This window comes from Oncorhynchus keta, chromosome 23 (assembly GCF_023373465.1).
Source record: "Oncorhynchus keta strain PuntledgeMale-10-30-2019 chromosome 23, Oket_V2, whole genome shotgun sequence".
Lineage (NCBI taxonomy): Eukaryota > Metazoa > Chordata > Actinopteri > Salmoniformes > Salmonidae > Oncorhynchus > Oncorhynchus keta.
The window spans coordinates 13180490-13208472 of NC_068443.1; the positions used below are offsets into that span (position 1 = coordinate 13180490).

The window sequence follows — 27983 nt, forward strand, 5'->3', positions numbered from 1 at the left end:
AGCAAGATTGAATTATTTGACCTGAATGCCAAGCGTCACGTCTGGAGGAAACCTGGCACCATCCCTACGGTGAGGCATGGTGTTGGCAGCATCATGCTGTGGGGATGTTTTTCAGCAGCAGGGTCTGTGAGATTAGCCAGAATCGAAGCAAAGATGAACGGAGCAAAGTATAGAGAGATCCTTGATGAAAACCTGCTCCAGAGCGCTCAGGACCTCAGACTGGGGCAAAGGTTCACCTTCTACCAGGACAACAACCCTAAGCAAACAGCCAATACAATGCAGGAGTGGCTTTGTGACAAGTCTCTGAATGTCCTTAAATTGCCCAGCCAGAGCCCGGACTTGAACCCGATCTAACATTTCTGGAGAGACATAAAAATAGCTGTGCAGCAACGCTCCCCATTCAACCGGACAGAGTTTGATCTTCAGAGAAAAATGGGAGAAACTCCCCAAATACAGGTGTGCCAAGCTTGTAGCGTCATACCCAAGAAGGCTGTAGTTGCTGCTAAAGGTACTTCAACAAAGTACTGAGTTAAGGGTCTAAAAAGGTAAATGTGATTGACCTTTTTTGGGGGGTGATTGTGGGGTATTGTGTTTTGATTGATGAGGGGAAAAAATACTTTGAATCCATTTTAGAATAAGGCTGTAATGTAACAAAATGTGGAAAAAGTCAAGGGGTCTGAATACTTTCCGAATGCACTGTTTGTGTGTGCCCGTGTTTTCTTACTGTGAGTTCTCTCCATCTGTCATGCGTAGGATGATTGTATCTGCTTCCAGTTTTCTGTCTCGGCTGCAGTTGTCTTTCAGTGAGACAAAGCCACTGAGGTCCATCTTCTCCACATACTGCAACAGATATCAACCGTACAAACGCAATGACATATCAGACTTAGTGTGTAACAGTTACGTGAGTGTCCTTGGCATTATTGAAGAAGAATAGAGTGTTCCCACACAGACAGGTCCACAGCCGCTGAGAGATCTGTACACACACACAGACCGAGATACGCAGAGAGATTCAGAGGAAATCAGAGACATACCAGTTTTTCACTGAAATATCTTTTAACATTATCATACATTGTTACCTCATACTCAGTCTCTCTCACCCATAAAACCTTGTTTTTCCGCCATAGGCGATTTTAGAAACCTTTCAAATCAGAGTGGTCTTTTGTGTAGGCTTATCCTGGTGTGACGTTTTCTCTCGTACAAGGTGACTTATCAATATATTCGCATGTATTTACCGCCAACAAATGAAATGCTAATTGGCTGCTAATGTGGCTATCATAAAGAACTACAAACACCATGATTTTCTGGACGAGACCGTCGAATCAAGGCAACGGTAAGAATCTCTGGATTAACTACCTAATGTTAGCTAAATGTAGTAATTAATAAATAGGCTACATTTCTTAAATGTAACTGTTAGCAAAGGAGTCAGCTAGAGATGACATGCAGGAGCTTGCAGGGATTTATGGTCTTGCATGATGTCTTCTTTGGTGCTAATTAGCGTTTGCATATCTGAGAGTAAATAGAGCTGAACATATTAATGAAAGCCATCTTGTCCGCGAGAGATTTACATGGTTATCAAAACATCACATTAGGGTAAGCCTACACAAAACGTCACGCCAGGGTAAGCCTACACAAAACGTCACGCCAGGGTAAGCCTGCACAAAACGTCACGCCAGGGTAAGCCTACACAAAACGTCACGCCAGGGTAAGCCTACACAAAACGTCACGCCAGGGTAAGCCTGCACAAAACGTCACGCCAGGGTAAGCCTACACAAAACGTCACGCCAGGGTAAGCCTGCACAAAACATCACATCAGGGTGAGCCTACACAAAACATCACGCCAGGGTAAGCCAACACAAAACATCACATCAGGGTGAGCCTACACAAAACATCACGCCAGGGTAAGCCTACACAAAACATCACGCCAGGGTAAGCCTACACAAAACGTCACGCCAGGGTAAGCCTACACAAAACGTCACGCCAGGGTAAGCCTGCACAAAACGTCACGCCAGGGTAAGCCTACACAAAACGTCACGCCAGGGTAAGCCTACACAAAACGTCACGCCAGGGTAAGCCTGCACAAAACGTCACGCCAGGGTAAGCCTACACAAAACGTCACGCCAGGGTAAGCCTGCACAAAACATCACATCAGGGTGAGCCTACACAAAACATCACGCCAGGGTAAGCCAACACAAAACATCACATCAGGGTGAGCCTACACAAAACATCACGCCAGGGTAAGCCTACACAAAACATCACGCCAGGGTAAGCCTACACAAAACGTCACGCCAGGGTAAGCCTACACAAAACGTCACGCCAGGGTAAGCCTACACAAAACGTCACGCCAGGGGAAGCCTGCACAAAACATCACATCAGGGTAAGCCTGCACAAAACATCACATCAGGGTAAGCCTGCACAAAACATCACATCAGGGTGAGCCTACACAAAACGTCACGCCAGGGTAAGCCTACACAAAACATCACATCAGGGTGAGCCTACACAAAACGTCATGCCAGGGTAAGCCTACACAAAACGTCACGCCAGGGTAAGCCTGCACAAAACGTCACGCCAGGGTAAGCCTGCACAAAACATCACATCAGGGTAAGTCTACACAAAACGTCACGCCAGGGTAAGCCTACACAAAACGTCACGCCAGGGTAAGCCTACACAAAATGTCACGCCAGGGTAAGCCTACACAAAACGTCACGCCAGGGTAAGCCTGCACAAAACGTCACGCCAGGGTAAGCCTACACAAAATGTCACGCCAGGGTAAGCCTACACAAAACACAGCCCGTATTTTAAGTGTTTCTTTAATCCCCTATTGGAAAAATGAATGGCGGAAAAACAATTTGAACCATTCCCTGTTTGACCGCTAGGTTTTATGGGTATTATGACACCTCCAATCTGGGGATCTATAATGATCCCAGGGGATGATTCTGCACCACAGCTGTTGTCAATCCGTGGACATGTGATCCTCCATTCAATAAAGTGCACCTGAACCCCAGTCCCAAACATCCGGCGTTACCTCCCTCCAAGCTGTGGCCAGGCAGTGTTATTAAACCGCAGCCACTGACAACACCATGCTTCGCTCATCTCCAAAACACCATAGCACAGTGGCACCATCTCTCAGAGATAGAGATGGCCATATTAAAAGCATTTCTACAATCAATTCACTAGTAAGGTCATTTAGACTCGCTACTGTGATAAGGAAAAGGCTCTTGGATTCTAGGAAAAAAGGATGAATAGACTAAAAATGACAATGCCTAAGGGACAGTTATATTCAAGCATAGGCAACAAGAAGTGACAGATCCTCCTCATTGCCTTTTCAATGACAGTTCAAGGGTTAGGAATGCTTGTGACATTCAGACATCAGCTGAACATTGACAGCTGTCTTTTGTTTTTTAGATTGGTAAGTTATCTGGCCGCTAGACTAAGTTAGTAATCATGGTTAATTACCAGCCTGGGGAACCCCATTGATCTTATTAGCAGTTTTTAATATATCTGAGTGAGACTGACTTACATTTCTCTACACCCTAAGGCAAAATGTGTACAATTGAAGGAAATTATCTGTAAAACAGCTCAATAACCTCTCCGACCCATTGCAAAATGAGTATAATTGCAGGAAATGAGTTATAAAATGGCTAAATCTTCTCGCCGCCCCATGGCAAAATGTGTTGAATTGCAGCAAACTTGCTTTAAACAGCAACATTTTCTCTAGCCCCATGGCAAAAAAAATAATTACACCAAATGAACTCTAAAATTAAAAAACGTAATGTGGGTACACAGGCCGGCGAGCAAATGCGCCCCCTCCTGATGAGTGAAATTGTTTTGTGGCCCCCACCCCCATCAAAGTTGCCCATCCCTGGTCTATAAAATAGGCCTGCCTGTACATTCTTTGTTGTTATTGACATAATGACAGGTCCTGCCTTGACTCGGCTACAATCACTGGGCCATTTCTGCAGTGTTATCCAATCTAGTTCAGTGTCCAACTGTACAGTCATTGGTCCAACCCTAGGGTAATAGTGGTATGCTTAGGCACTTAATTAATTCAGACTCCAGTTCAGTCTACTTTAATAACAATCACTTCTGAGTAAGAAGCAAGTGAAGTACACCACAGTGTGTGGACACCCCATCAAATGAATGGATTCGGTTATTTCAGCTACACCCGTTGCTGACAGGTGTATAAAATTGAGCACATTCATGCAATTTCCATAAACAAGCATTGACAGTAGAATGGCCTTCCTCTTTAAATCTGCGTATTCCTTCAAAGCTCAGTTGTCCTGAGTCTGCACAACTCTCCCAGGACCTAGGATCAAGAGAGACGCTCAAGTGTTTTAGTACTATATCTCTTGACACAATGATGAAAATAATCATGGCCTCTAAACCTTCAAGCTGCATACTGGACCCTATTCCAACTAAACTACTGAAAGAGCTGCTTCCTGTGCTTGGCCCTCCTATGTTGAACATAATAAACGGCTCTCTATCCACCGGATGTGTACCAAACTCACTAAAAGTGGCAGTAATAAAGCCTCTCTTGAAAAAGCCAAACCCTGACCCAGAAAATATAAAAAACTATTGGCCTATATCGAATCTTCCATTCCTCTCAAAAATTTTAGAAAAGGCTGTTGCGCAGCAACTTACTGCCTTCCTGAAGACAAACAATGTATACGAAATGCTTCAGTCTGGTTTTAGACCCCATCATAGCACTGAGACGGCACTTGTGAAGGTGGTAAATTACATTTTAATGGCATCGGACCGAGGCTCTGCATCTGTCCTCGTGCTCCTAGACCTTAGTGCTGCTTTTGATACCATCGATCACCACATTCTTTTGGAGAGATTGGAAACCCAAATTGGTCTACACGGACAAGTTCTGGCCTGGCTTAGATCTTTATCTGTCGGGAAGATATCAGTTTGTCTCTGTGAATGGTTTGTCCAATGACAAATCAACTGTAAATTTCGGTGTTCCTCAAGGTTCCGTTTTAGGATCACTATTGTTTTCACTATATATTTTACCTCTTGGGGATGTTATTCGAAAACATAATGTTAACTTTCACTGCTATGCGGATGACACACAGCTGTACATTTCAATAAAACATGGTAAAGCCCCAAAATTGCCCTTGCTAGAAGCATGTGTTTCAGACAAGGAAGTGGATGGCTGCAAACTTTCTACTTTTAAACTCGGACAAAACAGAGATGCTTGTTCTAGGTCCCAAGAAACAAAGAGATCTTCTGTTGAATCTGACAATTAATCTTAATGGTTGTACAGTCGTCTCAAATAAAACTGTGAAGGACCTCGGCGTTACTCTGGACCCTGATCTCTCTTTTGAAGAACACATCAAGACCATTTCAAGGACAGCTTTTTTCCATCTACATGACATTGCAAAAATCAGAAACTTTCTGTCCAAAAATGATGCAGAAAAATGAATACATGCTTTTGTCACTTCTAGGTTAGACTACTGCAATGCTCTACTTTCCGGCTACCCGGATAAAGCACTAAATAAACTTCAGTTGGTGCTAAATACGGCTGCTAGAATCCTGACTAGAACCAAAAAATTTGATCTATTACCCCAGTGCTAGCCTCTCTACACTGGCTTCCTGTCAAAGCAAGGGCTGATTTCAAGGTTTTACTGCTAACCTACAAAGCATTACATGGGCTTGCTCCTACCTATCTCTCTGATTTGGTCCTGCCGTACATACCTACACGTACGCTACGGTCACAAGACGCAGGCCTCCTAATTGTCCCTAGAATTTCTAAGCAAACAGCTGAAGGCAGGGCTTTCTCCTATAGAGCTCCATTTTTATGGAACGGTCTGCCTACCCATGTCAGAGACGCAAACTCGGTCTCAACCTTGAAGTCTTTACTGAAGACTCATCTCTTCAGTGGGTCATATGATTGAGTGTAGTCTGGCCCAGGAGTGGGAAGGTGAACGGAAAGGCTCTGGAGCAACGAACCACCCTTGCTGTCTCTGCCTGGCCGGTTCCCCTCTCCACTGGGATTCTCTGCCTCTAACCCTATTACAGGGGCTGAGTCACTGGCTTACTGGGGCTCTCTCATGCCGTCCCTGGAAGGGGTGCGTCACCTGAGTGGGTTGATTCACTGATGCGGTCATCCTGTCTGGGTTGGCGCCCCCCCTTGGGTTGTGCCATGGCGGAGATCTTTGTGGGCTATACTCAGCCTTGTCTCAGGACGGTAAGTTGGTGGTTGAAGATATCCCTCTAGTGGTGTGGGGGCTGTGCTTTGGCAAAGTGGGTGGGGTTATATCCTTCCTGTTTGGCCCTGTCCGGGGGTGTCTTCGGATGGGGCCACAGTGTCTCCTGACCCCTCCTGTCTCAGCCTCCAGTATTTATGCTGCAGTAGTTTGTGTCGGGGGGCTAGGGTCGGTTTGTTATATCTGGAGTACTTCTCCTGTCCTATTCGGTGTCCTGTGTGAATCTAAGTGTGCGTTCTCTAATTCTCTCCTCTCTCGGAGGACCTGAGCCCTAGGACCATGCCCCAGGACTACCTGACATGATGACTCCTTGCTGTCCCCAGTCCATCTGACCGTGCTGCTGCTCCAGTTTCAACTGTTCTGCCTTATTATTATACGACCATGCTGGTCATTTACGAAAATTTTAACATCTTGGCCATGTTCTGTTATAATCTCCACCCGGCACAGCCAGAAGAGGACTGACCATCCCACATAGCCTGGTTCCTCTCTAGGTTTCTTCCTAGGTTTTGGCCTTTCTAGAGAGTTTTTCCTAGCCACCGTGCTTCTACACCTGCATTGCTTGCTGCTGTTTGGGGTTTTAGGCTGGGTTTCTGTACAGCACTTTGAGATCAGCTGATGTACGAAGGGCTATATAAATAAATTTGAAGAGCTCAGTAACTTTCAACGTGGCACCTTCATAGGATGCCACCTTTCCGAGAAGTCAGTTCATTGAATTTCTGCCCAGCTAGAGCTGCCCAGGTTAACTGTAAGTGCTATTATTGTGAACGGGACAGCCGAGTGCTGAAGCGTCCTCAGTTGCAACACTCAGTACGGATTTCCAAACTGCCGCTGGAAGCAATGTCAGCACAGTAATTCTTCATCAGTAGCATCAAGAAATGAGTTTCCATGGCCAAGCAGCCGCACACAAGCCTAAGATCACCATGAGTAATGCTAAGTGTTCGCTGGAGTGGTGTAAAACTCGCCGCCATTGGACTCTGGAAACGCGTTCTCTGGAGTGATGAATCATGCTTCACCATCTGGCAGTCCGATAGACAAATCTGGGTTTGGTGTATGCCAGGAGAACGCTACCTGCCGCAATGCACAGTGCCAACTGTAAAGTTTGGAGGAGGAGGCGTAATAGTCTGGGGCTGTTTGTCATGGTTCTGGCCCCTTAGTTCCAGTGAAGGGAAATCTTAATGTTACAGCATACAATTGCATTCTAGACGATTCTGTGCTTCCAACTTTGTGGCAACAGTTTGGGGGACGCCCTTTCCTGTTTCAGGATGTCAATGCCCCCGTGCACAAAGCGAGGTCCATAAAGAATGGTTTGTTGAGATTGGTGTGGAAGAACCTGACTGGCCCGTACAGAGCCCTGACCTCAACCCCATTGAACACCTTTGGGGTGAATTGGAACACCAACTGCTAGCCAGGCCTAATCTCCCAACATCAGTGCCGACCTCACTAATGGGTGACACTATCACAGCATGCAATGCACCAACCTTTTCATTCGGGCCTGTTTTTCCAAGTATCCTTTGTAGTAGCAAGGCGGGAGCTGCACCCTGGTTCCCTCCGACCCCTAGCGCTGTTTCTTAGGTGTAGCAGCCATGAGTATAGCTGACTGGCTGGGCAAACCGAAAAGGGCACGCCTTCCTTTTATGAGATAACGCCATGGATATCCGCCAAAAACTGTCTGTCGTGCATGTCCTTATAATGGACGTGTCAGTCAGTATAGGAGATGTCATGTGGTTTATTGTGCAGTTTGCATTGATTGATTCAGTTAGGCTTCTTCAGTAGGTTGAGCGATTAGTTGTGACATCTATTGCTTGAATATTATAACACACCTGCTTGGAAATGTATTTCAAAGCCTGACAGACCAATGTATTTCAAAGCCTGACAGATCAATGTATTTTTCACAACTGACTTGTTTTTTAAACCACTGATTAGATTGTCCTATTAATTTTTGCTACCTACAGGATCATTTAAATGAAAATGGGTGTACAATAGACAACGACAATGAAAGAATGAATATGAAAGAGAGACTTCTCTGGAAATTGTAATTTATATGTAAATTAAGGTATCATTCACATCCCCCTGAAGACACATCCAGCAGACGGAGGGCCACTTCACTTTCCTTCATATTTATTTAAGAAGCGATCGGACAACATTCTCCATTTACATCGTCGCAAAAATTTACAATAAATGACAATACAAAGGTAATAAAATAATCCACATAAAGATAATCCTGCCTTGGTTCAAACCTCCACCCATGGAGAGCGTAAATTACCAAAAACACAGAGCCTCAAAATAAGGCATCATCGCTGAAGCAAGATACATAACCTATAGACACATGCAGGCAATGAGCAATTTACAATGGACACTTCACAAAATGATTCTGTATATTAAAATAAAGCTGCTGTTAAGATAATACTCGTAATATCAAAATAATATGATACTCCTGTGGGATTTGGTAGAAATACCCATCTTCGAATGTAGTGTGAAAAACATAAATAGATTGTCACCAACGACACCAGTCCGAAAAAACTGACATGCTTGATCTGAGCCCTTTGTTACATTACTCATAGACACCTGTAAACAAGGTACTTAAGACAACTGGAGCCCCCCCACCTAGTTCCTTTTAGTTAGGCTAATGAGAGGTGGTAACCCACACCTGAACATTAATCACCTACAGAGGCATTAAAACCCATGTTAACACAACAAATATGGCCCAAGAGACATGTAAACATTAAGTTAGGAGGAACGTGTTTAGTTTATGCACATAGGATAGTCATTTTTTTTGGTAGAGCTGCATTTTCTAGGGAAGGAGTGGAGGGTAGTAGTTGAGAGGGAGATTGGGGGGGAGGGGGGGTTATGTAGTGACCTTTGAGAGACAGTGTTTGAGGGGGTGGATTTAGAGATGTCGGAAGGGGGTTTAGGGATGAAAATGGGAGAACGGGGCAGGTGTGAGAGGGGTAGGAGGCGAGGGGGCAGCGGAATGGGGGCAGATAGCCAGTGAGTGGGGGTAGGGTATAAGCTGTCCTGTGCCCATTTCGACATAAAAACAATGGGTATGTTCCACTTACAATTCCACGGGTGCCATGAAGGAGTGTAGCAACTAGATAACGAGGGTAGACAGTTATCGGCTGTGGGTAGGGCACATCACAGTTCTGAGGCTCTGGGTAAAAAAAAAAAAGGCGTAGCTTGAATTGAAACACCCAGAAAGACTAATAAAGTCCATGGTCATATACAGTACTATTTCCTGTCTCTCCCACCCACCCACACCATGGGGTGACACGTGTAAATACAAAAACAAGCCTTCTTTCAAATCTCCTTTTGGCAGCGGTTAGATGGAACAGTCCCTGCGGTTATATCCTCTGAAGAGATGGGTTTAGGGCCATTAAATATTGTGTGGATGAAGGGCAGGTTGTAGGCGGGTGGGTTGAATAAAGAGAAAATAATACCTTTGAAAAATCCATAAATGTATCATTCTTGTGCAATTTATATCTTTAAGGCTACATTGAGGTATTTCCTTCATTATCTTAGGCTATCTGGCATTAGTGCATAAGCCTAAACTTTAGGGCCTACCTGTACGCACGGCAACTAGCCTATACACCAATCACTTTTAGGAACAGGCAGAAAAAAACTCAATCCATGGAGGCAAAAAGGACAATGTTGGAGTTTCAATAAGAGAAAAGCTACAAAAGGAGGGTTGAAAATAAAGAGCAGGGAGGGCCAGAAAAGTAGTGTTTCAGAAAGATGTGGTGAAGTGGAAAAAGAGGATGATAGCTGGCACTATGTTATGTGATGATTGTGAATTAAAAATGGGTATTTACCTACGTTTCGGCATCACTGTGTCTTCCTCAGGGTAGGAGGGTAGGAGGAAGGCACAGTGATTCCTGAAACGTTGGTAAATACCCATTAAATTGCTGGGAGTTTATACGTGATGATTGTGAGGCACTAAAAAAAAATGTCAGCCAAGACGGCCTTCAAATAGGCCTTATGGCATGTCAAGGGAACTGTAGCCTGCTGTTCAGATGGGTTAGATGGAAACTGAAATCTGGACACTGACTGTGTGCAGGTCTATAACCTCATACTTAATATGAACTCCTGCAGAATTAAGCATGTCTTGCAGTAAAATTATACACTAAATGTAGGAAATATGTGGACTTGGGAACAGGACTGGAGAAATGATTTTTTCCCCCCCAGCATCTTGAGAGAATGTGAATGCTACAATTTCAAACCACATAATTTGCATCCAAGCCGAACTGAAACCTTATCAAAAACATGTTAGGTCGTTCACAGCTTTCTATTTCCTAGTCAAACTGATGTCATTTGCGAATCTTGCACATAAAACTGTAAAACATATAAAATGTTTTGTTATTGCATTTTCTCTCCAATCGCTAAACGTCTTTGCTCTGTGAAACTTTACCGATGTTAACTAGATTGAAGCATTCTTTCTATTGATTTATGACATTCTAGAAAGCAAGGGTTTAGTTAGTATTCTAGGGCAACATATGACAGAAGATAAGCTGTGTATATATATATATATAATTATAATTATAGACAAGTTGACTAACAAATAGCCTTCCAAAATCATAAGCAGAAACATGTCTAAATAAGGCAAAAACAAGTCCCTGCACCCTCGGTCCAAAAACAAGTCCCTGCACCCTCGGTCCAAAAACAAGTCCCTGCACCCTCGGTCCAAAAACAAGTCCCTGCACCCTCGGTCCAAAAACAAGTCCCTGCACCCTCGGTCCAAAAACAAATCCCTGCACCCTCGGTCCAAAAACAAATCCCTGCACCCTCGGTCCAAAAAAATATTCCTGCAGTCTGACTAGCCTATAGTGCATTTTCTATATTTGCGGTTTAGGGTTGGGCCTCAGACGTTCACTTTATCACAGTCAGGCGGTTGCGGATGGGTTATTAGCAATTGCGGGTGTTAAAACAGCTGATCCAAGCACCACTAACACACTGTATGCAAACTGACTGTAGCAAGTGAATAATAGGAGGTCACTCTACACTGTTACTTTGGCTTCAGCCCTCAGGCACACAGGGTTAAGCCAGAAGGTGCAGATGGCTTCAAATCTAAGTTAGAACACAATACAAACAGAACAAAGCACTTGGGTGGGCAATGGAACGTTTCCCTTTTTCATCTTTTGACCATATAAAAGTTAGCAAAAATAAGAGACAGACAGAAGAGGGAGGCAAAGGGGTATAGCAGACAAAAGGAAGATCTCAATTGCATACTCCTTTTTCTCGAAACCCATTGGAAGAAAAGGTCAGAGGAGACAGACCGGCTGGCTTTCTCATCCAATGGGTTTGAGCAGGAGACGAGGAGAAAGCAATTGAGATCTTCCCAGTCAATGAAAGGCAGCCTTGCAGCCGTAACAGTACTAAACGGAGATAGTGTTATAGTGTTTAGAGACATAGTATACCTGGCCTGCAGAGCTGTGTGTATGCCAACAGACAATGACCATTCACTACAGTTACTAGCCTAGGTGCCCAACTGTTTCCAACTGTTTCCAACAACAACACCACAAATACATATTTGCCTTGCCAAGGAAATGGCGACGTTGGCTTTAGTAGAAATAGGTAAGCAAACAGGCCAACTCTTCACGTAAGTTCAGACCCAGAGAAAAGCTGAACAATCACATTTACCAGGTATGGGATGAATTAGAAAAAGGACCATAAAATAAACAAAAATCAGCACCGAGGTCCATGCAGGACTAGCCCCTGGGCACATTTCTAGGATCCGCTTACAGTCCGTACATCCTAACCTTAACCATAAGTTAAACATACTAAACTGAACTTAGATCAGTCTCAGGGCAACTACATCCTACTCCTGAAGGTATAACAGGCTTAGACCACCAGAGGGCAGCATAGGACATCTAAAGCCAAGATCTATCTAACTCTCCATGCCAGGGAGGAAAATAACTGGTGTATGGATTTTGTGTTTTGATATAAGAAAAAGAGTGTGCATTAAAATTAACCAGATTTTCATGCAAAGATTCCCAATTGTGGAAGAACAAAACATATTTAACCATTTTCCCTAGAATTAAGGAGCTATAAAGTAAATAGGTGATTAAAGGTAACAATTTCATGGCAATTTTGTTGCAGGTTTTTTTCTAGGTGTGCTTAAAGCACACCTCTGGTAGTGTTCATGGGTACAGGTCACCCATAATGACAAACATCTCCTCTAGTAACCCCATCTCCATATGTCCCGGTAAGAGAGGTACAGAGAATGAAAATAAAATATACACATTCCTTGTGCTAACCTTTCCATCAACATCTTCCTCCTACTTTTTCTATCCATCCATCTTTAGGTGAATCTCAAGCTAAGGTGACCTCTCATTTTATTTTCTTACACCGATATTTCCTTGTTCTGCTTTATTTAGATCAGTGATCATCTCTCCCTTCCCCCTCCCTCATCTCCTCAGCCCCCCCCCCTTCCCCCTCCCTCAACTCTCCCTTCCCCCTCCCTCAACTCTCCCTTCCCCCTCCCTCATCTCTCCCTTCCCCCTCCCTCATCTCTCCCTTCCCCCTCTCTCATCTCTCCTCTTGTTCTGTCAGTGTTACAGGGGCACCACCACTTCCACATAGTTGTTGGGGAAGAATCCTGATTGGCCGCGGATAGTGCCCTCCAACCAGTTCTCGTCGATGCGGTTGGTCAGCATGATGATGTCGCCCTCGCAGAAGCCCAGCTCACCCTCGTTCTCTGGCTCGAAGTCATAAAGGGCCTTAGCACACGGCTCAGAGGCTGGGGAGAAAGAAAGGGGAGGAATGTGTTGAAGAGGGAAAGAGAGAAAATAAACTTTAATTTGACATTCTTTTGAAACAGATTCAGCAGCTTTGCTTTTCAAAGTGAGAGGCAGGAAAGGGACCAGAACACTTCATAAACGTCCAAACCGCTGCGCTCACAGGGTTGAAGGGAGACGTTACCCGTTACCAGATCCAGTGTGCGGGGTTAGTTTAGTCCCTCCAGGATTCTGTTGACCAATCACTGCACTAGTTCCGCAATTAAACAGTCAAACCACAGCAATATTTTCACACAAAACTGACCCATCATCACAGTACAAAAAGAGGGCTTGCAAAAATCAACCAATTACTGCACATTTACTGCATAATATGGTTCAATCAAGCCACAAGTCAACAAACTTTTCCGCTCGTCAGCGTATTTTCGCAAGTAATTTGAAAAAAATATTTGCATTCTGACATGCAAAGGTACTGCATTGCAGTGCTCGAAGCGTCACTACAGACCCAAGTTTGATCCCAGGCTGTATCGCAGTCGGCTGCGACCGGGAGACCCATTCGGCGGAGCACAATTGGCCGAGCGTCGTCCGGGTTAGGGGAGGGTTTGGCCGGCCGGGATGTCCTTGTCCTATCGCGCTTTAGCAACTCCTGTGGCGAGCCGGGCGCCTGCATGTTGACACGGTTGCCAGGTGTACAGTGTTTCCTCCGACACATTGGTGCGGCTGGCTTGAGTCAAGAAACAGTGCTGCTTGGCAGGGTCGTGATTTGGAGGACGCATGGATCTCGATCGTCAACCTCTCCTGAGTCGTACGGGAGTTGCAGCGATGGGACAAAACTAACTACCAATTGGATACCAAAAAATGTCAGAATTGCTGCAACAATGAAGTGAAGTGAGTTGGCTGCAGTAAGGGGTTAAAGCTTCATACACACCATTCCATGTTAGTAAAACTCTCCTGAAATGAAGTGAGTCGATTAAGTACCATGTTAATTGCCACTCTTTCAACCTCAATCACAGACTCTCACACTCACAGTGTTGACTGTTCTTCATGGACCGTGTTCTGTGGAAGGACGTGACGTCTACGGGGAGGGGGGGGGGTTTATACATAGAGAAAGATCAGCTTTGGGCTGGTGAGACAAGACTACAATAGATACATACAAAAACACAGAGGCACACACACAGCTACGGGCCAGTCTTACCTGAGGAGTATGAAGGGGGGTTGGCAGAGGGGGAGTACTCTCCATTTGAATGCTCCTGCTCTTCGTAGTCAAAGGAGGTTTTGGGTTTAGGAGTGTACTCACGCCTGGGGCGAGACTGGGCCTCGTTCACCCTGATACACACAGCAGAGGGGATGAATCAGTCACATGTAAATACACACAGATACACACAACGACAACCAACACAAACAGCTTCAACTGAATTGTAGAAGTCCACACACACACACAGCTTACCTACCTGTCTCGGAGTTTGTCAGTCAGCTCCTCCAGAATCTGCACAGCCTGCTTGTGATACTGCAGTTGTGACTCGACCAGAGAAGCCATCTGACTCACCTGCTCTACCTAGAGACAAGCACAGAAACCAGTCAGATTCATCAATACAGGAGACTGGACTAGAAACGCCATTACCAGGGAGGCTGGACTAGAAACGCCATTACCGGGGGGCTGGACTAGAAACGCCATTACCGGGGGACTGGACTAGAAACGCCATTACCAGGGGGACTGGACTAGAAACGCCATTACCAGGGGGGCTGGACTAGAAACGCCATTACCAGGGGGGCTGGACTAGAAACGCCATTACCAGGGGGACTGGACTAGAAACGCCATTACCAGGGGGGCTGGACTAGAAACGCCATTACCAGGGGGGCTGGACTAGAAACGCCATTACCAGGGAGGCTGGACTAGAAACGCCATTACCAGGGAGGCTGGACTAGAAACGCCATTACCAGGGAGGCTGGACTAGAAACGCCATTACCAGGGGGACTGGACTAGAAACGCCATTACCAGGGGGACTGGACTAGAAACGCCATTACCAGGGGGACTGGACTAGAAACGCCATTACCAGGGGACTGGACTGGAAACGCCATTACCAGGGGGACTGGACTAGAAACGCCATTACCAGGGGGACTGGACTGGACTGGACTAGAAACGCCATTACCAGGGGGACTGGACTGGAAACGCCATTACCAGGGGACTGGACTAGAAACGCCATTACCAGGGGACTGGACTGGAAACGCCATTACCAGGGGGCTGGACTAGAAACGCCATTACCAGGGGACTGGACTAGAAACGCCATTACCAGGGAGGCTGGACTAGAAACGCCATTACCAGGGGGACTGGACTAGAAACGCCATTACCAGGGGGACTGGACTAGAAACGCCATTACCAGGGGGACTGGACTGGAAACGCCATTACCGGGGGGCTGGACTAGAAACGCCATTACCGGGGGACTGGACTAGAAACGCCATTACCAGGGGGACTGGACTAGAAACGCCATTACCAGGGGGACTGGACTAGAAACGCCATTACCAGGGGGACTGGACTAGAAACGCCATTACCAGGGGGACTGGACTAGAAACGCCATTACCAGGGGGACTGGACTAGAAACGCCATTACCAGGGGGACTGGACTAGAAACGCCATTACCAGGGGGACTGGACTAGAAACGCCATTACCGGGGGACTGGACTAGAAACGCCATTACCAGGGGACTGGACTAGAAACGCCATTACCAGGGGGACTGGACTAGAAACGCCATTACCAGGGGGCTGGACTAGAAACGCCATTACCGGGGGACTGGACTTTACCAGGGGGCTGGACTAGAAACGCCATTACCGGGGGACTGGACTAGAAACGCCATTACCAGGGGGACTGGACTGGAAACGCCATTACCAGGGGGACTGGACTGGAAACGCCATTACCAGGGGGACTGGACTGGAAACGCCATTACCAGGGGACTGGACTGGAAACGCCATTACCAGGGGGACTGGACTGGAAACGCCATTACCAGGGGGACTGGACTGGAAACGCCATTACCAGGGGGACTGGACTGGCCATTACCAGGGGACTGGACTGGAAACGCCATTACCAGGGGGACTGGACTGGAAACGCCATTACCAGGGGGACTGGACTGGACTTTCCAGGGGGACTGGACTGGAAACGCCATTACCAGGGAGGCTGGAATAGAAACGCCATTACCAGGGGGACTGGACTAGAAACGCCATTACCAGGGGGACTGGACTAGAAACGCCATTACCAGGGGGGCTGGACTAGAAACGCCATTACCAGGGGGGCTGGACTAGAAACGCCATTTCCAGGGGACTGGACTGGAAACGCCATTACCAGGGAGGCTGGACTAGAAACGCCATTACCAGGGGGGCTGGACTAGAAACGCCATTTCCAGGGAGGCTGGACTAGAAACGCCATTACCAGGGGGACTGGACTGGAAACGCCATTACCAGGGAGGCTGGACTAGAAACGCCATTACCAGGGGGACTGGACTGGAAACGCCATTACCAGGGAGGCTGGACTAGAAACGCCATTACCAGGGAGGCTGGACTAGAAACGCCATTACTATTTACATTTTTTTTCTCCTCCCCCCTCACCACCCCGAGGTCAATTTTCCGACTCTCGAAACTACTTTGTTTCAGATTAACACGCCACTTACATGGTACTGACACATGTTGTACTCAGTCTCCTCATCTGATGAAATAAAAGGTCATCTAAGACAGGTTTGGCACGTTCTTAGGTTGCAGAGTCAAAGTGGAAAACTAGAATGGTCACCTAATACGCATTGCTGTGAGATTACATAACTGTTCCACTCACTAGCTATGGAGTCGTGGCAAGCTGAGTGCATATTGGTCCTGAAATACTCATCAACGCTAATGCTAACATTGTTGCCAATGCTAGCGCCAGTGATACTGCTAATACCAATGTCAATGCCAGACGTTGAAGCCCCTACTGGGTATTATGGTTTGGGAGTATGAAGCCTGAATTCTGAACTTCTACCCAGCCAACCAATGGAAAATAGCCTCTTTCTTCTTAACTAAACATATATTCCTTGCTTCTGTTGTTTCTACTTGCGTTCGATGAGTTTAAGCCCATTTGTTGCTGTGAAAGTAAGCAATTTGCCACTAACTAATTTGCAAGAAGCACCATACGAATAAAATGAGATTGATTGTTGCTGGCATTATTCCCCATTCCCCAGATCCCTCAACTCTAACCCTTGACCCCTGAGATAAGTCTCACATCAGTCTCCAGCAGGTTGTGCATGGAGCTCTCTGCCATCTCTTTGGACTCGTGGAACTTCTCCAGGGCTGATCTCAGCTCCTCGTCTGGGATCTTCCCCTGGCGTTTCTTCTTATAATCGTAATCCAGACGCCTGCCTTCCAACTTCTTCAGATGGTGCTGAGGAGGGAGGAGAGAGTCCTCCATTAGTTGATAGTGAAGGGTTAGAAAATAAAATGTGTAACGTTGAGGGAGAGTTGAGAATCCCTGATTCATCTCATTCTAGGTCTCTACCTGGATGTCTTTGATGTCCTTGTCGACAACGGCCTGCAGTGGATCGATAAAGTTCTGTTTGACATCGATGTCCAGGGAATCTTTGACCTCAGCAAGCCTCTTCATGGACTCGCCCACATCCACCAGGGCGCCACCTTCAGGACAAAGACAGTTACATGAGAGTGAGCACACAATCCCCTCACCTGCCACAATAAAGGACAAGGTTCTTCTGTCGAGTACGTGGTCCCTACTTCACACACAAACGCACCTGGAATTCAGTATTCTGAGAGACAAAGGCTAGGGCACAAAGGTAAAATAAAGCTTATGGTAGTTTATGAAATCACTCTCTTTCTTACCAAAGTTGGTGTCCTCTCCCATCTCTCGTCCGAACTTGGCCATGCTCTCCCCCAGCAGCCCCTCAGCCTGGGGATAGCCAGGGCTCTTCACCTGGCCCCGCATCTTAGACACCGTGTTCAGCATGGTCAGCTTGGCCCTGGACGCTGGGTTGGGCTGCAGGTACTCCGATGTTTTAGAGATGACATCCACCACTGCTTTACTGGTCACATCTGCCCTCTGTGGGGAAGGGAAGAAGCAGAGACAGCGAATGTACAATCTACTCTGACAAAATGGATCGATAGGAAAATCCAATCTTAAGTTAATAGGAGTGTGTTTTTTTGTGTTGGGGAGAGATCACTTACCTTCTCCAGATCTTTGAAGTCTTCATCCAGCTTGGTTCCCTCTGCACCTCCGACCTTCTCACTGACCATCTACAAAAGGAGAATAATAAGTTCAAGTCCTTTACATGCATTCTGCACAGGACAACAAAGCCATTTCCTAATTCAAACAGAACAGTAGCATATAGAAGTGAAATGATGCATGGACCTCGTGATGGAGAACGATTTTATTTTATTGCGATTTTGTTAGGGCTGACCCCAATTAGTCGGCAGGTCGATTGTTCGGTCGATAGGCTTTTGGTCGACAAAGATTTTTTTTGTAGTCGTGCAGTAGAATAAACTCAGCAAAAAATAAATAACCATCCCCTTTTCAGGACCCTGTCTTTCAAAGATACCTCATACAAATAACTTCACAGATCTTCATTGTAAAGAGTTTAAACACCGTTTTCCCATGCTTGTTCAATGAACCACAAACAGTTAATGAACATGCACCTGTGGAACAATCGTTAAGACACTAACAGGTTACAGACAGTAGGCAATTAAGGTCACAGTTATAAAAACTTAGGACACTAAAGATGAATTTCTACTGACTCTGAAAAACACCAAAAGAGAGAAGCCCAGGGTCCCTGCTCATCCCCGTGAAAGTGCCTTAGGCATGCTGCAAGGAGGCATGAGGACTGCAGATGTGGCCAGGGCAAAAAATTGCAATGTTCGTACTGTGAGACTCATAAGAGCGCACTACAGGGAGACAGGACGGACAGCTGATCGTCCTCGCATTGGCAGACCACGTGTAACAACACCTGCACAGGATCGGTACATCTGAACTCCAAACCTGCGGGACAGGTACAGGATAGCAACAACAACTGCCCGAGATACACCTGGAACGCACAATCCCTCCATCAGTGCTCAGACTGTCTGCAATTGGCTGAGAGAGGCTGAACTGAGGGCTTGTAGGCATGTTGTAAAGGTAGGTCCTCATCAGACTTCACCGGCAACAACGTCGCCTATGGGCACAAACCCACCGTCGCTGGACCAGACAGGACTGGCAAAAATGCTCTTCACTGACGAGTCGCGGTTTTGTCTCACCAGGGGTGATGATCGGATTCGCGTTTATCGTAGAAGGAATGAGCGTTACACCGAGGCCTGTACTCTGGAGCAGGATCGATTTGGAGGTGGAGGGTCCGTCATGGTCTGGGGCGGTGTGTCACAGTATCATCGGACTGAACTTGTTGTCATTGCAGGCAATCTCAAGGTTGTGCGTTACAGGAAAGACATCTTCCTCCCTCATGTGGTACCCTTCCTGCAGGCTCATCCTGACATGACCCTCCAGCATGACAATGCCACCAGCCATACTGCTCGTTCTGTGCATGATTTTCTGCAATACAGGAATGTTAGTGTTATGCCATGGCCAGCGAAGAGACCGGATCTCAATCCCATTGAGCTCTTCTGGGACATGTTGGATTGGAGGATGAGGGTTAGGGCCATTCCACTTAGAAATGTCCAGGAACTTGCAGGTGCCTTGGTGGAAGTGGGGTAACATCTCACAGCAAGAACTGGCAAATCTGGTGCAGTCCATGAGGAGATGCACTGCAGTACTTAATGCAGCCGATGGCCACACCAGATACTGTTACTTTTGAACCCCCCCCTTTGTTCAGGGACACATTATTCCATTTCTGTTAGTCACTGTTAGAACTTGTTCAGTTTATGTCTCGGTTGTTTAATCTTGTTATGTTCATACAAATATGTGCACGTTACGTTTGCTGAAAATAAACCCAGTTGACTGTGTGGACGTTTCTTTTTTTTACAGCGTTAATATTTAAAATGAATAATTAATAGTTAATAATTAAAATCACCTAGAAATGTCAGTTTTTGAAAGAAATCAAATTTTTTACCATTAAAATAACATCAAATTGATCAGAAATACAGTGTAGACATTGTTAACGTTGTAAATGACGATTGTAGCTGGAAACGGCAGATTTTTAATGGAATATCTACATTGGCGTACAGAGTCCCATTATCAGCAACCGTCACTCCTGTGTTCCAAGGGAACGTTGTGTTAGCTAACTCAAGTTTATTACTTTAAAATGGCTAATTGATCATTAGAAAACCCTTTTGCAATTGTTAGTACAGCTGAAAACTGTTGTGCTGTTTAAAAAGCGATAAAACTGGCCTTCTTCAGACTAGTTGAGTTTCTGGAGCATCAGCATTTGTGGGTTCGATTACAGGCTCAAAATGGCCAGAAACACAGAAATGTCTACTGAAACTCGTCAGTCTACTCTTTTTTCGGAGAAATTAAGGCTATTCCATGCGAGAAATTGCTAAGAAACTGAAGATCTCGTACAACGCTGTGTACTACTCCCTCACTGAACAGTGCAAACTGGCTCTAACCAGAATATAAAGAGTGGGAGGCCCCGGTGCACAACTGAGCAAGAGCACAAGTACATCAGTATCTAGTTTAAGAAACAGACACCTCACAAGTCGTCAACTGGCAGCTTCATTAAACAGTACCCCGCAAAACACCAGTCTCAATGTAAACAGTGAAGAGGCGACTCTGGGATGCTGGTCTTCTAATGTTTGTCCCTTTGCTCAGTTGTGCACCAGGGCCTCCCACCCCTCTTTCCATTCTCGTTAGAGCCAGTTTGCACTGTTCTGTGAAGGGAGTGGGACAAGGGACAAAAAAACAAAAACATTATTTCAAAAACAAGGAAATTTCTAAGTGACCCCAAACTTTTGAACGGTAGTGTGTGAGAGATACACACACACACACACACACACACACACACACACACACACACACACACACACACACACACACACACACACACACACACCTCAGTGAACTAATCCATTGGAGGCCTAGACTAAAAGCCAATTTATTCTTGATGTGAAAATGTGGCCAGTGGATCCATATTGTGGAGCCTCTGGAGGCATGCAGAGGCCAAATCATCCTGTATAAACAAATACATTTCCATGAAAACTTCCTTCACAACAGCTCTGCGCTGCTCCGTGGAGCGCAATAAGTATGAATGCCCTGACTTCTGCAGAGGCCGTATCACCATAAATGCTGCATGGCCAATGCAGATGTCGGATTGACCATGCAGCGCCCAGATTCACAATGCACTTCTCTCTCCAGAATGCCTTCTCCCGCCAATTGGTGCACATTCATTGTTTCATAACTTCATTGTGTGAATTGTTTGCGTTTGATTGTTAGTGTAGATCAACTCCCCATTACATACATCACCAGTAGTACATTTACCGTTAATTTTTATAATTTGTAATCTACAATGTTTGTTTGGTTAAGGTATTTTCTGTTAATGCATTCAATATATTATTATTCCTTTTACCGTTCTCATTGTGCATAGCGCACAACCAAATGCAACACTTGTGAGAAACAAGTTTTAGTTTATTTCATACCATTTAGGAGTTTTGTCAATTCAATTTAGTCATTGTCTTTTGTTTGGAGCGCTCCTGTCAATGTTGATTAAGCTTATAGGCTACCTGGTCTGCTCTCCAATGTAGGCATATAAATGTGCCCATTTGGGGATCTGATAGTATTTGATTGGCTTAACGCACCACCACTAATGACATGTGGAGCGTCTCAAAATAATGTTTTCACCTCAAAACAGGAAACAGAGGTCTGTTTTTACTTCCATTGAAAAAGATAAATAGTTCCTCAATGTATTTTAAAAATCTTTCCAGCGCTCTCCCTTTCAATAACCACACACATGAAAGGGAGAAATGTCATGCTCTGATCTTGTGGGAACATAAAATATGCCTACCTGATTACTTCTTGTCAGTGCTCGACTTGGACTCAAATAAGTTCCGGTACTCATTTTGGGTGCTGGTACTGTTTATATTTTGGGTACAGGAGATATTCTATAAAGAGGTAAATGATTGAGGACCAGCTACTGACAGCTGTCGTCCTCATTATGCTACATGACATAACTAGGAGGTGGGTCTGCCTGGGAGTAGGAATATATTTGTGGTATTTGTTTTCATGTAATCAACATGTCTCTCTGGTGTGTGTGTTCATACGACTCAGTTCAGCGGCTTCACAGTTTTTCCTTTCCGTTTATTAAAATGTGGCCGTATCCCCTCAGCGGTTCATCAAAATGTGGCCGTATCCCCTCAGCGGTTCATCAAAATGTGGCCGTATCCCCTCAGCGGTTCATCAAAATGTGGCCGTATCCCCTCAGCGGTTCATCAAAATGTGGCCGTATCCCCTCAGCGGTTCATCAAAATGTGGCCGTATCCCCTCAGCGGTTCATCAAAATGTGGCCGTATCCCCTCAGCGGTTCATCAAAATGTGGCTGTATCCCCTCAGCGGTTCATCAAAATGTGGCCGTATCCCCTCAGCGGTTCATCAAAATGTGGCCGCATCCCCTCAGCGGTTCATCAAAATGTGGCCGTATCCCCTCAGCGGTTCATCAAAATGTGGCCGTATCCCCTCAGCGGTTCATCAAAATGTGGCCGTATCCCCTCAGCGGTTCATCAAAATGTGGCCGTATCCCCTCAGCGGTCCATCAAAATGTGGCCGTATCCCCTCAGCGGTTCATCAAAATGTGGCCGTATCCCCTCAGCGGTTCATCAAAATGTGGCCGTATCCCCTCAGCGGTCCATCAAAATGTGGCCGTATCCCCTCAGCGGTTCATCAAAATGTGGCCGTATCCCCTCAGCGGTTCATCAAAATGTGGCCGTATCCCCTCAGCGGTCCATCAAAATGTGGCCGTATCCCCTCAGCGGTCCATCAAAATGTGGCCGTATCCCCTCAGCGGTTCATCAAAATGTGGCCGTATCCCCTCAGCGGTTCATCAAAATGTGGCTGTATCCCCTCAGCGGTTCATCAAAATGTGGCCGTATCCCCTCAGCGGTTCATCAAAATGTGGCCGTATCCCCTCAGCGGTCCATCAAAATGTGATTAACTTGACATCTGTCCCTCATTTTAAGGTCAACCCTGTTACGTCAACTGAACTTGTTTCAATATGTTACAACTATTCCTTATGATTAAAAAAAAATGAATATAAAAAAAAAGCCAAATCAGAGTAAAATCAGTTCAGATGGTTCTACTCTGTTATTTAATGCGTCAGATAGTGTTATTTGACATGCATCTTTGACACGACCTAAACAACGTTCCATAGAATGTCGTGAAGCTAATAGCAGTGACGCTATTACTGTGTAAGTCTAGTAGGGCAACATCTGAAAAATAGCGCACTTGGTAACGTTAGTGTGTACCGGTGCTCGATCAGTCGCGAAAGCCAACGTCACCCACGACAGAGAATGGTTGATTGTCAAGGGCAATGAATTCCATTATGCTGCAGTTAATGGATTTTCGCCTTTTGAGTTGTCTCGCTGAAATGTTCTTACTTTTTCAAAATGACTGCTTGATCCACACAGCAGACATTGTGGGCTAGGTTAGGAATACTGTGTTGCAAGTGTAGTGCAAAATTTTACATTGCGTCATGTACCTACAGGTATGCATGTCAGCTTTGACATCGATTTTGCGAATCGGCGTTAAACGATACATCGGGCAGATACCGATTTAGGCATTTTTAAGCTAATACCGTCCGATTCCGATATGTTCACCGATATATCGGGCATCCCTATTTTTATTTATTTTTTTACCCTCGAGATGGGAAAATGTGTTTATGAAGATGAACATGTGCTCTTTTTTTAACACTTCTCAAAAAAGGCCCCAAATTAGTGGAACATCCCATTAGATAATCCCATGTGAGGAAGTGAGTGTGTGTTCACCGGCAGGCTGTTGACAGAGTCCGTTCTCCTGGCTTAATAACAACCCAGGAATCCGGTTTGGGCACTACTGCAACATTGCCAGGATTCCAAAGCACACCAGAGCCAGGAGAACAACTCACCCAACAATCACTCACAGCTGTGTGAGCAACACACCAATAGACTGACCTATTTCCAAAACAGGCCCCTATAACATAACAGATGGCCTCATAATAAGGGTCAGTACACTCAGACACCCACGCCCTGATTTCTCCCAGAGATATTTAATGACAGGGGTTTGAGAGTGACTAGGCCTTGCCTACTAGGTGCCTTTGTGCTCATTTACCCAAAAACCAGTCAGACTATTTTATAGTAGTGAGGTGAGTGGGACAGTCAGGCCATTCCAGTTCACACACAAATTGTGTTACATCACTAATTATGGAGGCCTCGAGAGTATTTACTACTAAAGATCAAATAGAAATGGTTCAAATTGGCCTCTCAAAGCTGTCAGATGACTTCCTTAGGACTACTTACAACCTGTTCTGTAACTACTTCACTTGTGGCCAAATGCAGATTGTAGTAGTATCTGCAAATGCTATAATGTATCTCAGATCCATCCAATGCAATAACAACCCTTTTATTTGTGTTACACCACTAGTACTTCCCAGCCTCCGGTTTTCAAGGGGAAATGAAAAAAATTGAGCCTGTGACGCAACATCCGCATTTGGACGTTAACATGGCGACACTTATCTTAACTCCTCCTCCACATTTACTGGATTGGTTGAACATTGCAGAAGAGAACCTCCCAACAGTTTTTCCCCCCAAGACCAGTATGTAAGTAATCTAGTTTCATGTGTTTCTTTTACACCTGTTTAAGTACTTCCGAAACAGGTGATACATTCCACATAAAGGTAATAAGCATGTTTGTATCCGGCGAGTAGGTGCTAATCAGTGTGTGAGTGAGGAATACACCTGCCATGGCTGGTAGGCCTAGCTATGGAACCATCAATCATGGACTCATCTGCAAATTGGCACAATCACTCCAAACACATATCACTTCTCATGAAGATGGACAGGTGAAGGGAATGGTAGAGGGGGAAAGGAAGAGACCAGTGTGGTGGCACTGGAGGGAATGGAATGTCCATCTCCCTCCCAGAAACACCAAACCTTCCCTGCATCCCTCCTAATAAACAGACAAGTGAGAGTAACTTCAGAGGTGCATTCTATGTTGTTATTCATGACATTGATATGACAATGAAGGCGGTACAGATAGGTCAAACTACAGATACTTATATACAGTACCTGTCCAAAGTTGACACACCTACTCATTTAATAGTTACTATTTTTTTAACTAATTTCTACAAAGTAGAATAGTGAAGACATCAAAACATATCGAATCATGTATTAACCAAAAGTGATATATATGATTCTTCAAAGTAGCCACCCTTTGCTTTGACAGCTTTGCACACTCTTGGCATTCTCTCAACCAGCTTCACCTGGAATGCTTTTCCAACAGTCTTGAAAGAGTTCCCACATATGTTGAGCACTTGTTGGCTGCTTTTCCTTCACTCTGTGGTCCAACTCATCCCAAACCATCTCAATTGGGTTGAGGTCAGGGGATTGAGGAAGCCAGGTCATCTGATGCAGCACCCAATCCCTATCCTTCTTGGTCAAATAGCACTTACACAGACTGGAGGCGTATTGGGTCATTGTACTGTTGAAAAACAAAATTATAGTGGGACTAAGCACAAATCAGATGGGATGGTGCATCACTGCAGAATGCTGTGGTAGCCATGCTGGTTAAGTGTACCTTGAATTCTAAATAAATACCTGAGAGCATCTCCAGCAAAGCACCCCCACACCTCCTCCTCCATGCTTCAAGTTGGGAACTAGACATGCGGAGATAATCTATTCACCTACTCTGCGTCTCACAAAGACACAGCGGTTGGAACCAAAAATCTCAATTTGGACTCAGACCAAGAGAGAGATTTCCACCGGTCTAATGTCCATTGCTCGTGTTTCTTGGCCCAAGAAAGTCTCTTATTGGTGTCCTTTAGTAGTGGTTTCTTTGCAGCAATTCGACCATGAAGGCCTAATTAATGCAGTCAATAATTGAGATGTGTCTGTTACTTAAACTCCGTGAAGCATTTATTTGGGCTGCAATTTCTGAGGCTGGTAACTGATGAACTTATCCTCTGCAGCAGCTGTAACTCTGGGTCTTCCTTTCCTGTGGCGGTCCTCATGAGAGACAGTTTCATTATAGTGCTTGATGGTTTTTGCAACTGCACTTGAAGAAACTTCCAAAGTTCTTAATTTTCCAGATTGACTTACTTTCAAGTCTTAAAGTAATGATGGACTGTCATTTCTCTTTGCTTATTTGACCTGTTCTTACCATAATATGGACTCTTTTACCAAATAGGGCTATCATCTGTATACCACCCCTACCTTGTCACAACACAACTGATTAGCTCAAACACATTAAGGAGGAAAGAAATTCCACAAATGAATTTAACAAGGCACACCTGTTAATTGACATCTCATGAAGCTGGTTGAGAGAATGCCAAGAGTGTGCAAAGCTGTCATCAAGGCAAAGGGTGGCTAATTTGAAGAATCAGAACTATATTTTGATTTGTGTAATACTTTTCTGGTTACTACATGATTCCATGTGTGTTTTTTCATAGTTGATGTCTTCACTGTTATTCTACAATGTTAAAATATTATTTTTTTTTTAAACCTGGAAAGAGTAGTTGTCCAAACTTTTGACTGGTACTATGTGTTATCGTAATACAATGTCCATGAAATGAGATCATCCTGAGCTCAAATGAAAAGGGTACACATACAGCTAGATTAATCACATACAGCTAGATTGATTCCCCTCTAATCTACACCGATTCATCCGTTCCTCCAAGGAAGAAAATGTTTTGCTAAACTCAGAAAGAGGGGGGAAAGTATTTAAAGTGAATCATGTAAACGTTCTGATACGAAACCCACTCACGTTAGTTTGTTTATGTTTGCATAGAAAAAATTGCTATGACACACCGGTGGTGCTGTTTTCAAACACTTTTTATAGTAAATTGAAACAATGTGTCAATCTCATTACGACACGACAAAGTAACGTTTTAATTAAGTGCTGAACTGACAGCTACTAGCATAGCCAACTCACTAGAGCTATGCAGATTTAACTTTACGAGGACTTTTCAGGTCACTGAAGTTAGCCATTAGACAAATGTAAAAGTTAAATAATTTAGCTAATAAATAAAACATTTGGGTCAGATATTTCCTTGTCAAAAGGCACATTTAATTAGTTAGCTATATTGCACAAGTAATGCTAACGTCGCTAGCTTTCCAGGGAATTTAGCTAGCTAACGTACAACAACGTTTGCCGAAGTAAAAAGTTGTTCACTGACCTGGCTTGCTTTGTAAAATTGTTTCTTGAAGCCTGCGACTGACATTTTTGATGCAGGATATAAGCTTATTTCTTTACGTGCAAGTTGCTTTCAAATAATTGCTGAAGTTTCTCTTCTGCGTCGTTTTCTCCGCAGCGGACTAAACTTCCTTCGCCGTGGAGTTTAGTCCTCAACAGTGGATCATACTCTCCTTCAAGCTAGTTTTCCTTTGCGAGTGGAACTTGCCTGGCAACCAGTCTACTTCCTGCAAGGCATAGTAGCTTCTGCTATACTGAACAAAAATATAAATGCAACAATTTAAAAGATTTTACCGAGTTACAGTTCATATAAGGAAATCAGTCAATTGAGATAAATTCATAAGGCCCTAATCTATCGAATTCACATGGCTGGGCAGGGGTGCAACCATAAATTGGCCTGGGAGGGCATAGGCCCACCCACTGGGGAGCCAGGCCCAGCCAATCAGATAGAGTTTTTCCCCACAAAAAGGCTTTATTATAGACAAAAAAAATACTCCTCAGCACCCCCATGAACTGGCGTGGTTACAAGTGGTCTGTGGTTGTGAAGCTGAAGGTACTGCCAAATTCTCTAAAACGATGTTGGAAGCAGTTTATTGTACAGAAATTAACATTCAATTCACTGGCAACAGCTCTGATGGACATTCTTGCAGTCAGCATGCCAACTGCACGCTCCCTCAAAACTTGTGACATTGTGTTGTGCTACAAAACTGCACATTTTAAAGGGGCCTTTTATT

The 27983-nt window shown here is 44.9% G+C and overlaps 1 protein-coding gene across 2 annotated transcripts; it reads right to left on the bottom strand.

Annotated features, from left to right (window-relative positions):
* Positions 1-12698: 12698 nt before the first annotated feature.
* Positions 12699-27616, bottom strand: LOC118401824 (endophilin-A2-like). Of its 2 annotated transcripts, XM_035799437.2 has the most exons (9): positions 27233-27616; positions 18123-18191; positions 17781-17997; positions 17446-17579; positions 17173-17331; positions 14386-14489; positions 14130-14260; positions 13962-14009; positions 12699-12939 (listed from the first exon to the last, which is right to left on the bottom strand). In XM_035799437.2, the coding sequence occupies exons 1-9, from the start codon at positions 27275-27277 to the stop codon at positions 12755-12757; spliced, it is 1092 nt and encodes a 363-aa protein (XP_035655330.1). In that variant the 5' UTR covers positions 27278-27616; the 3' UTR covers positions 12699-12754. The 2 variants fall into 2 exon arrangements, with proteins under 2 accessions (XP_035655330.1, XP_035655331.1); XM_035799438.2 differs by lacking the exon at positions 13962-14009 and having other exon boundaries at positions 27233-27615.
* Positions 27617-27983: the final 367 nt, after the last annotated feature.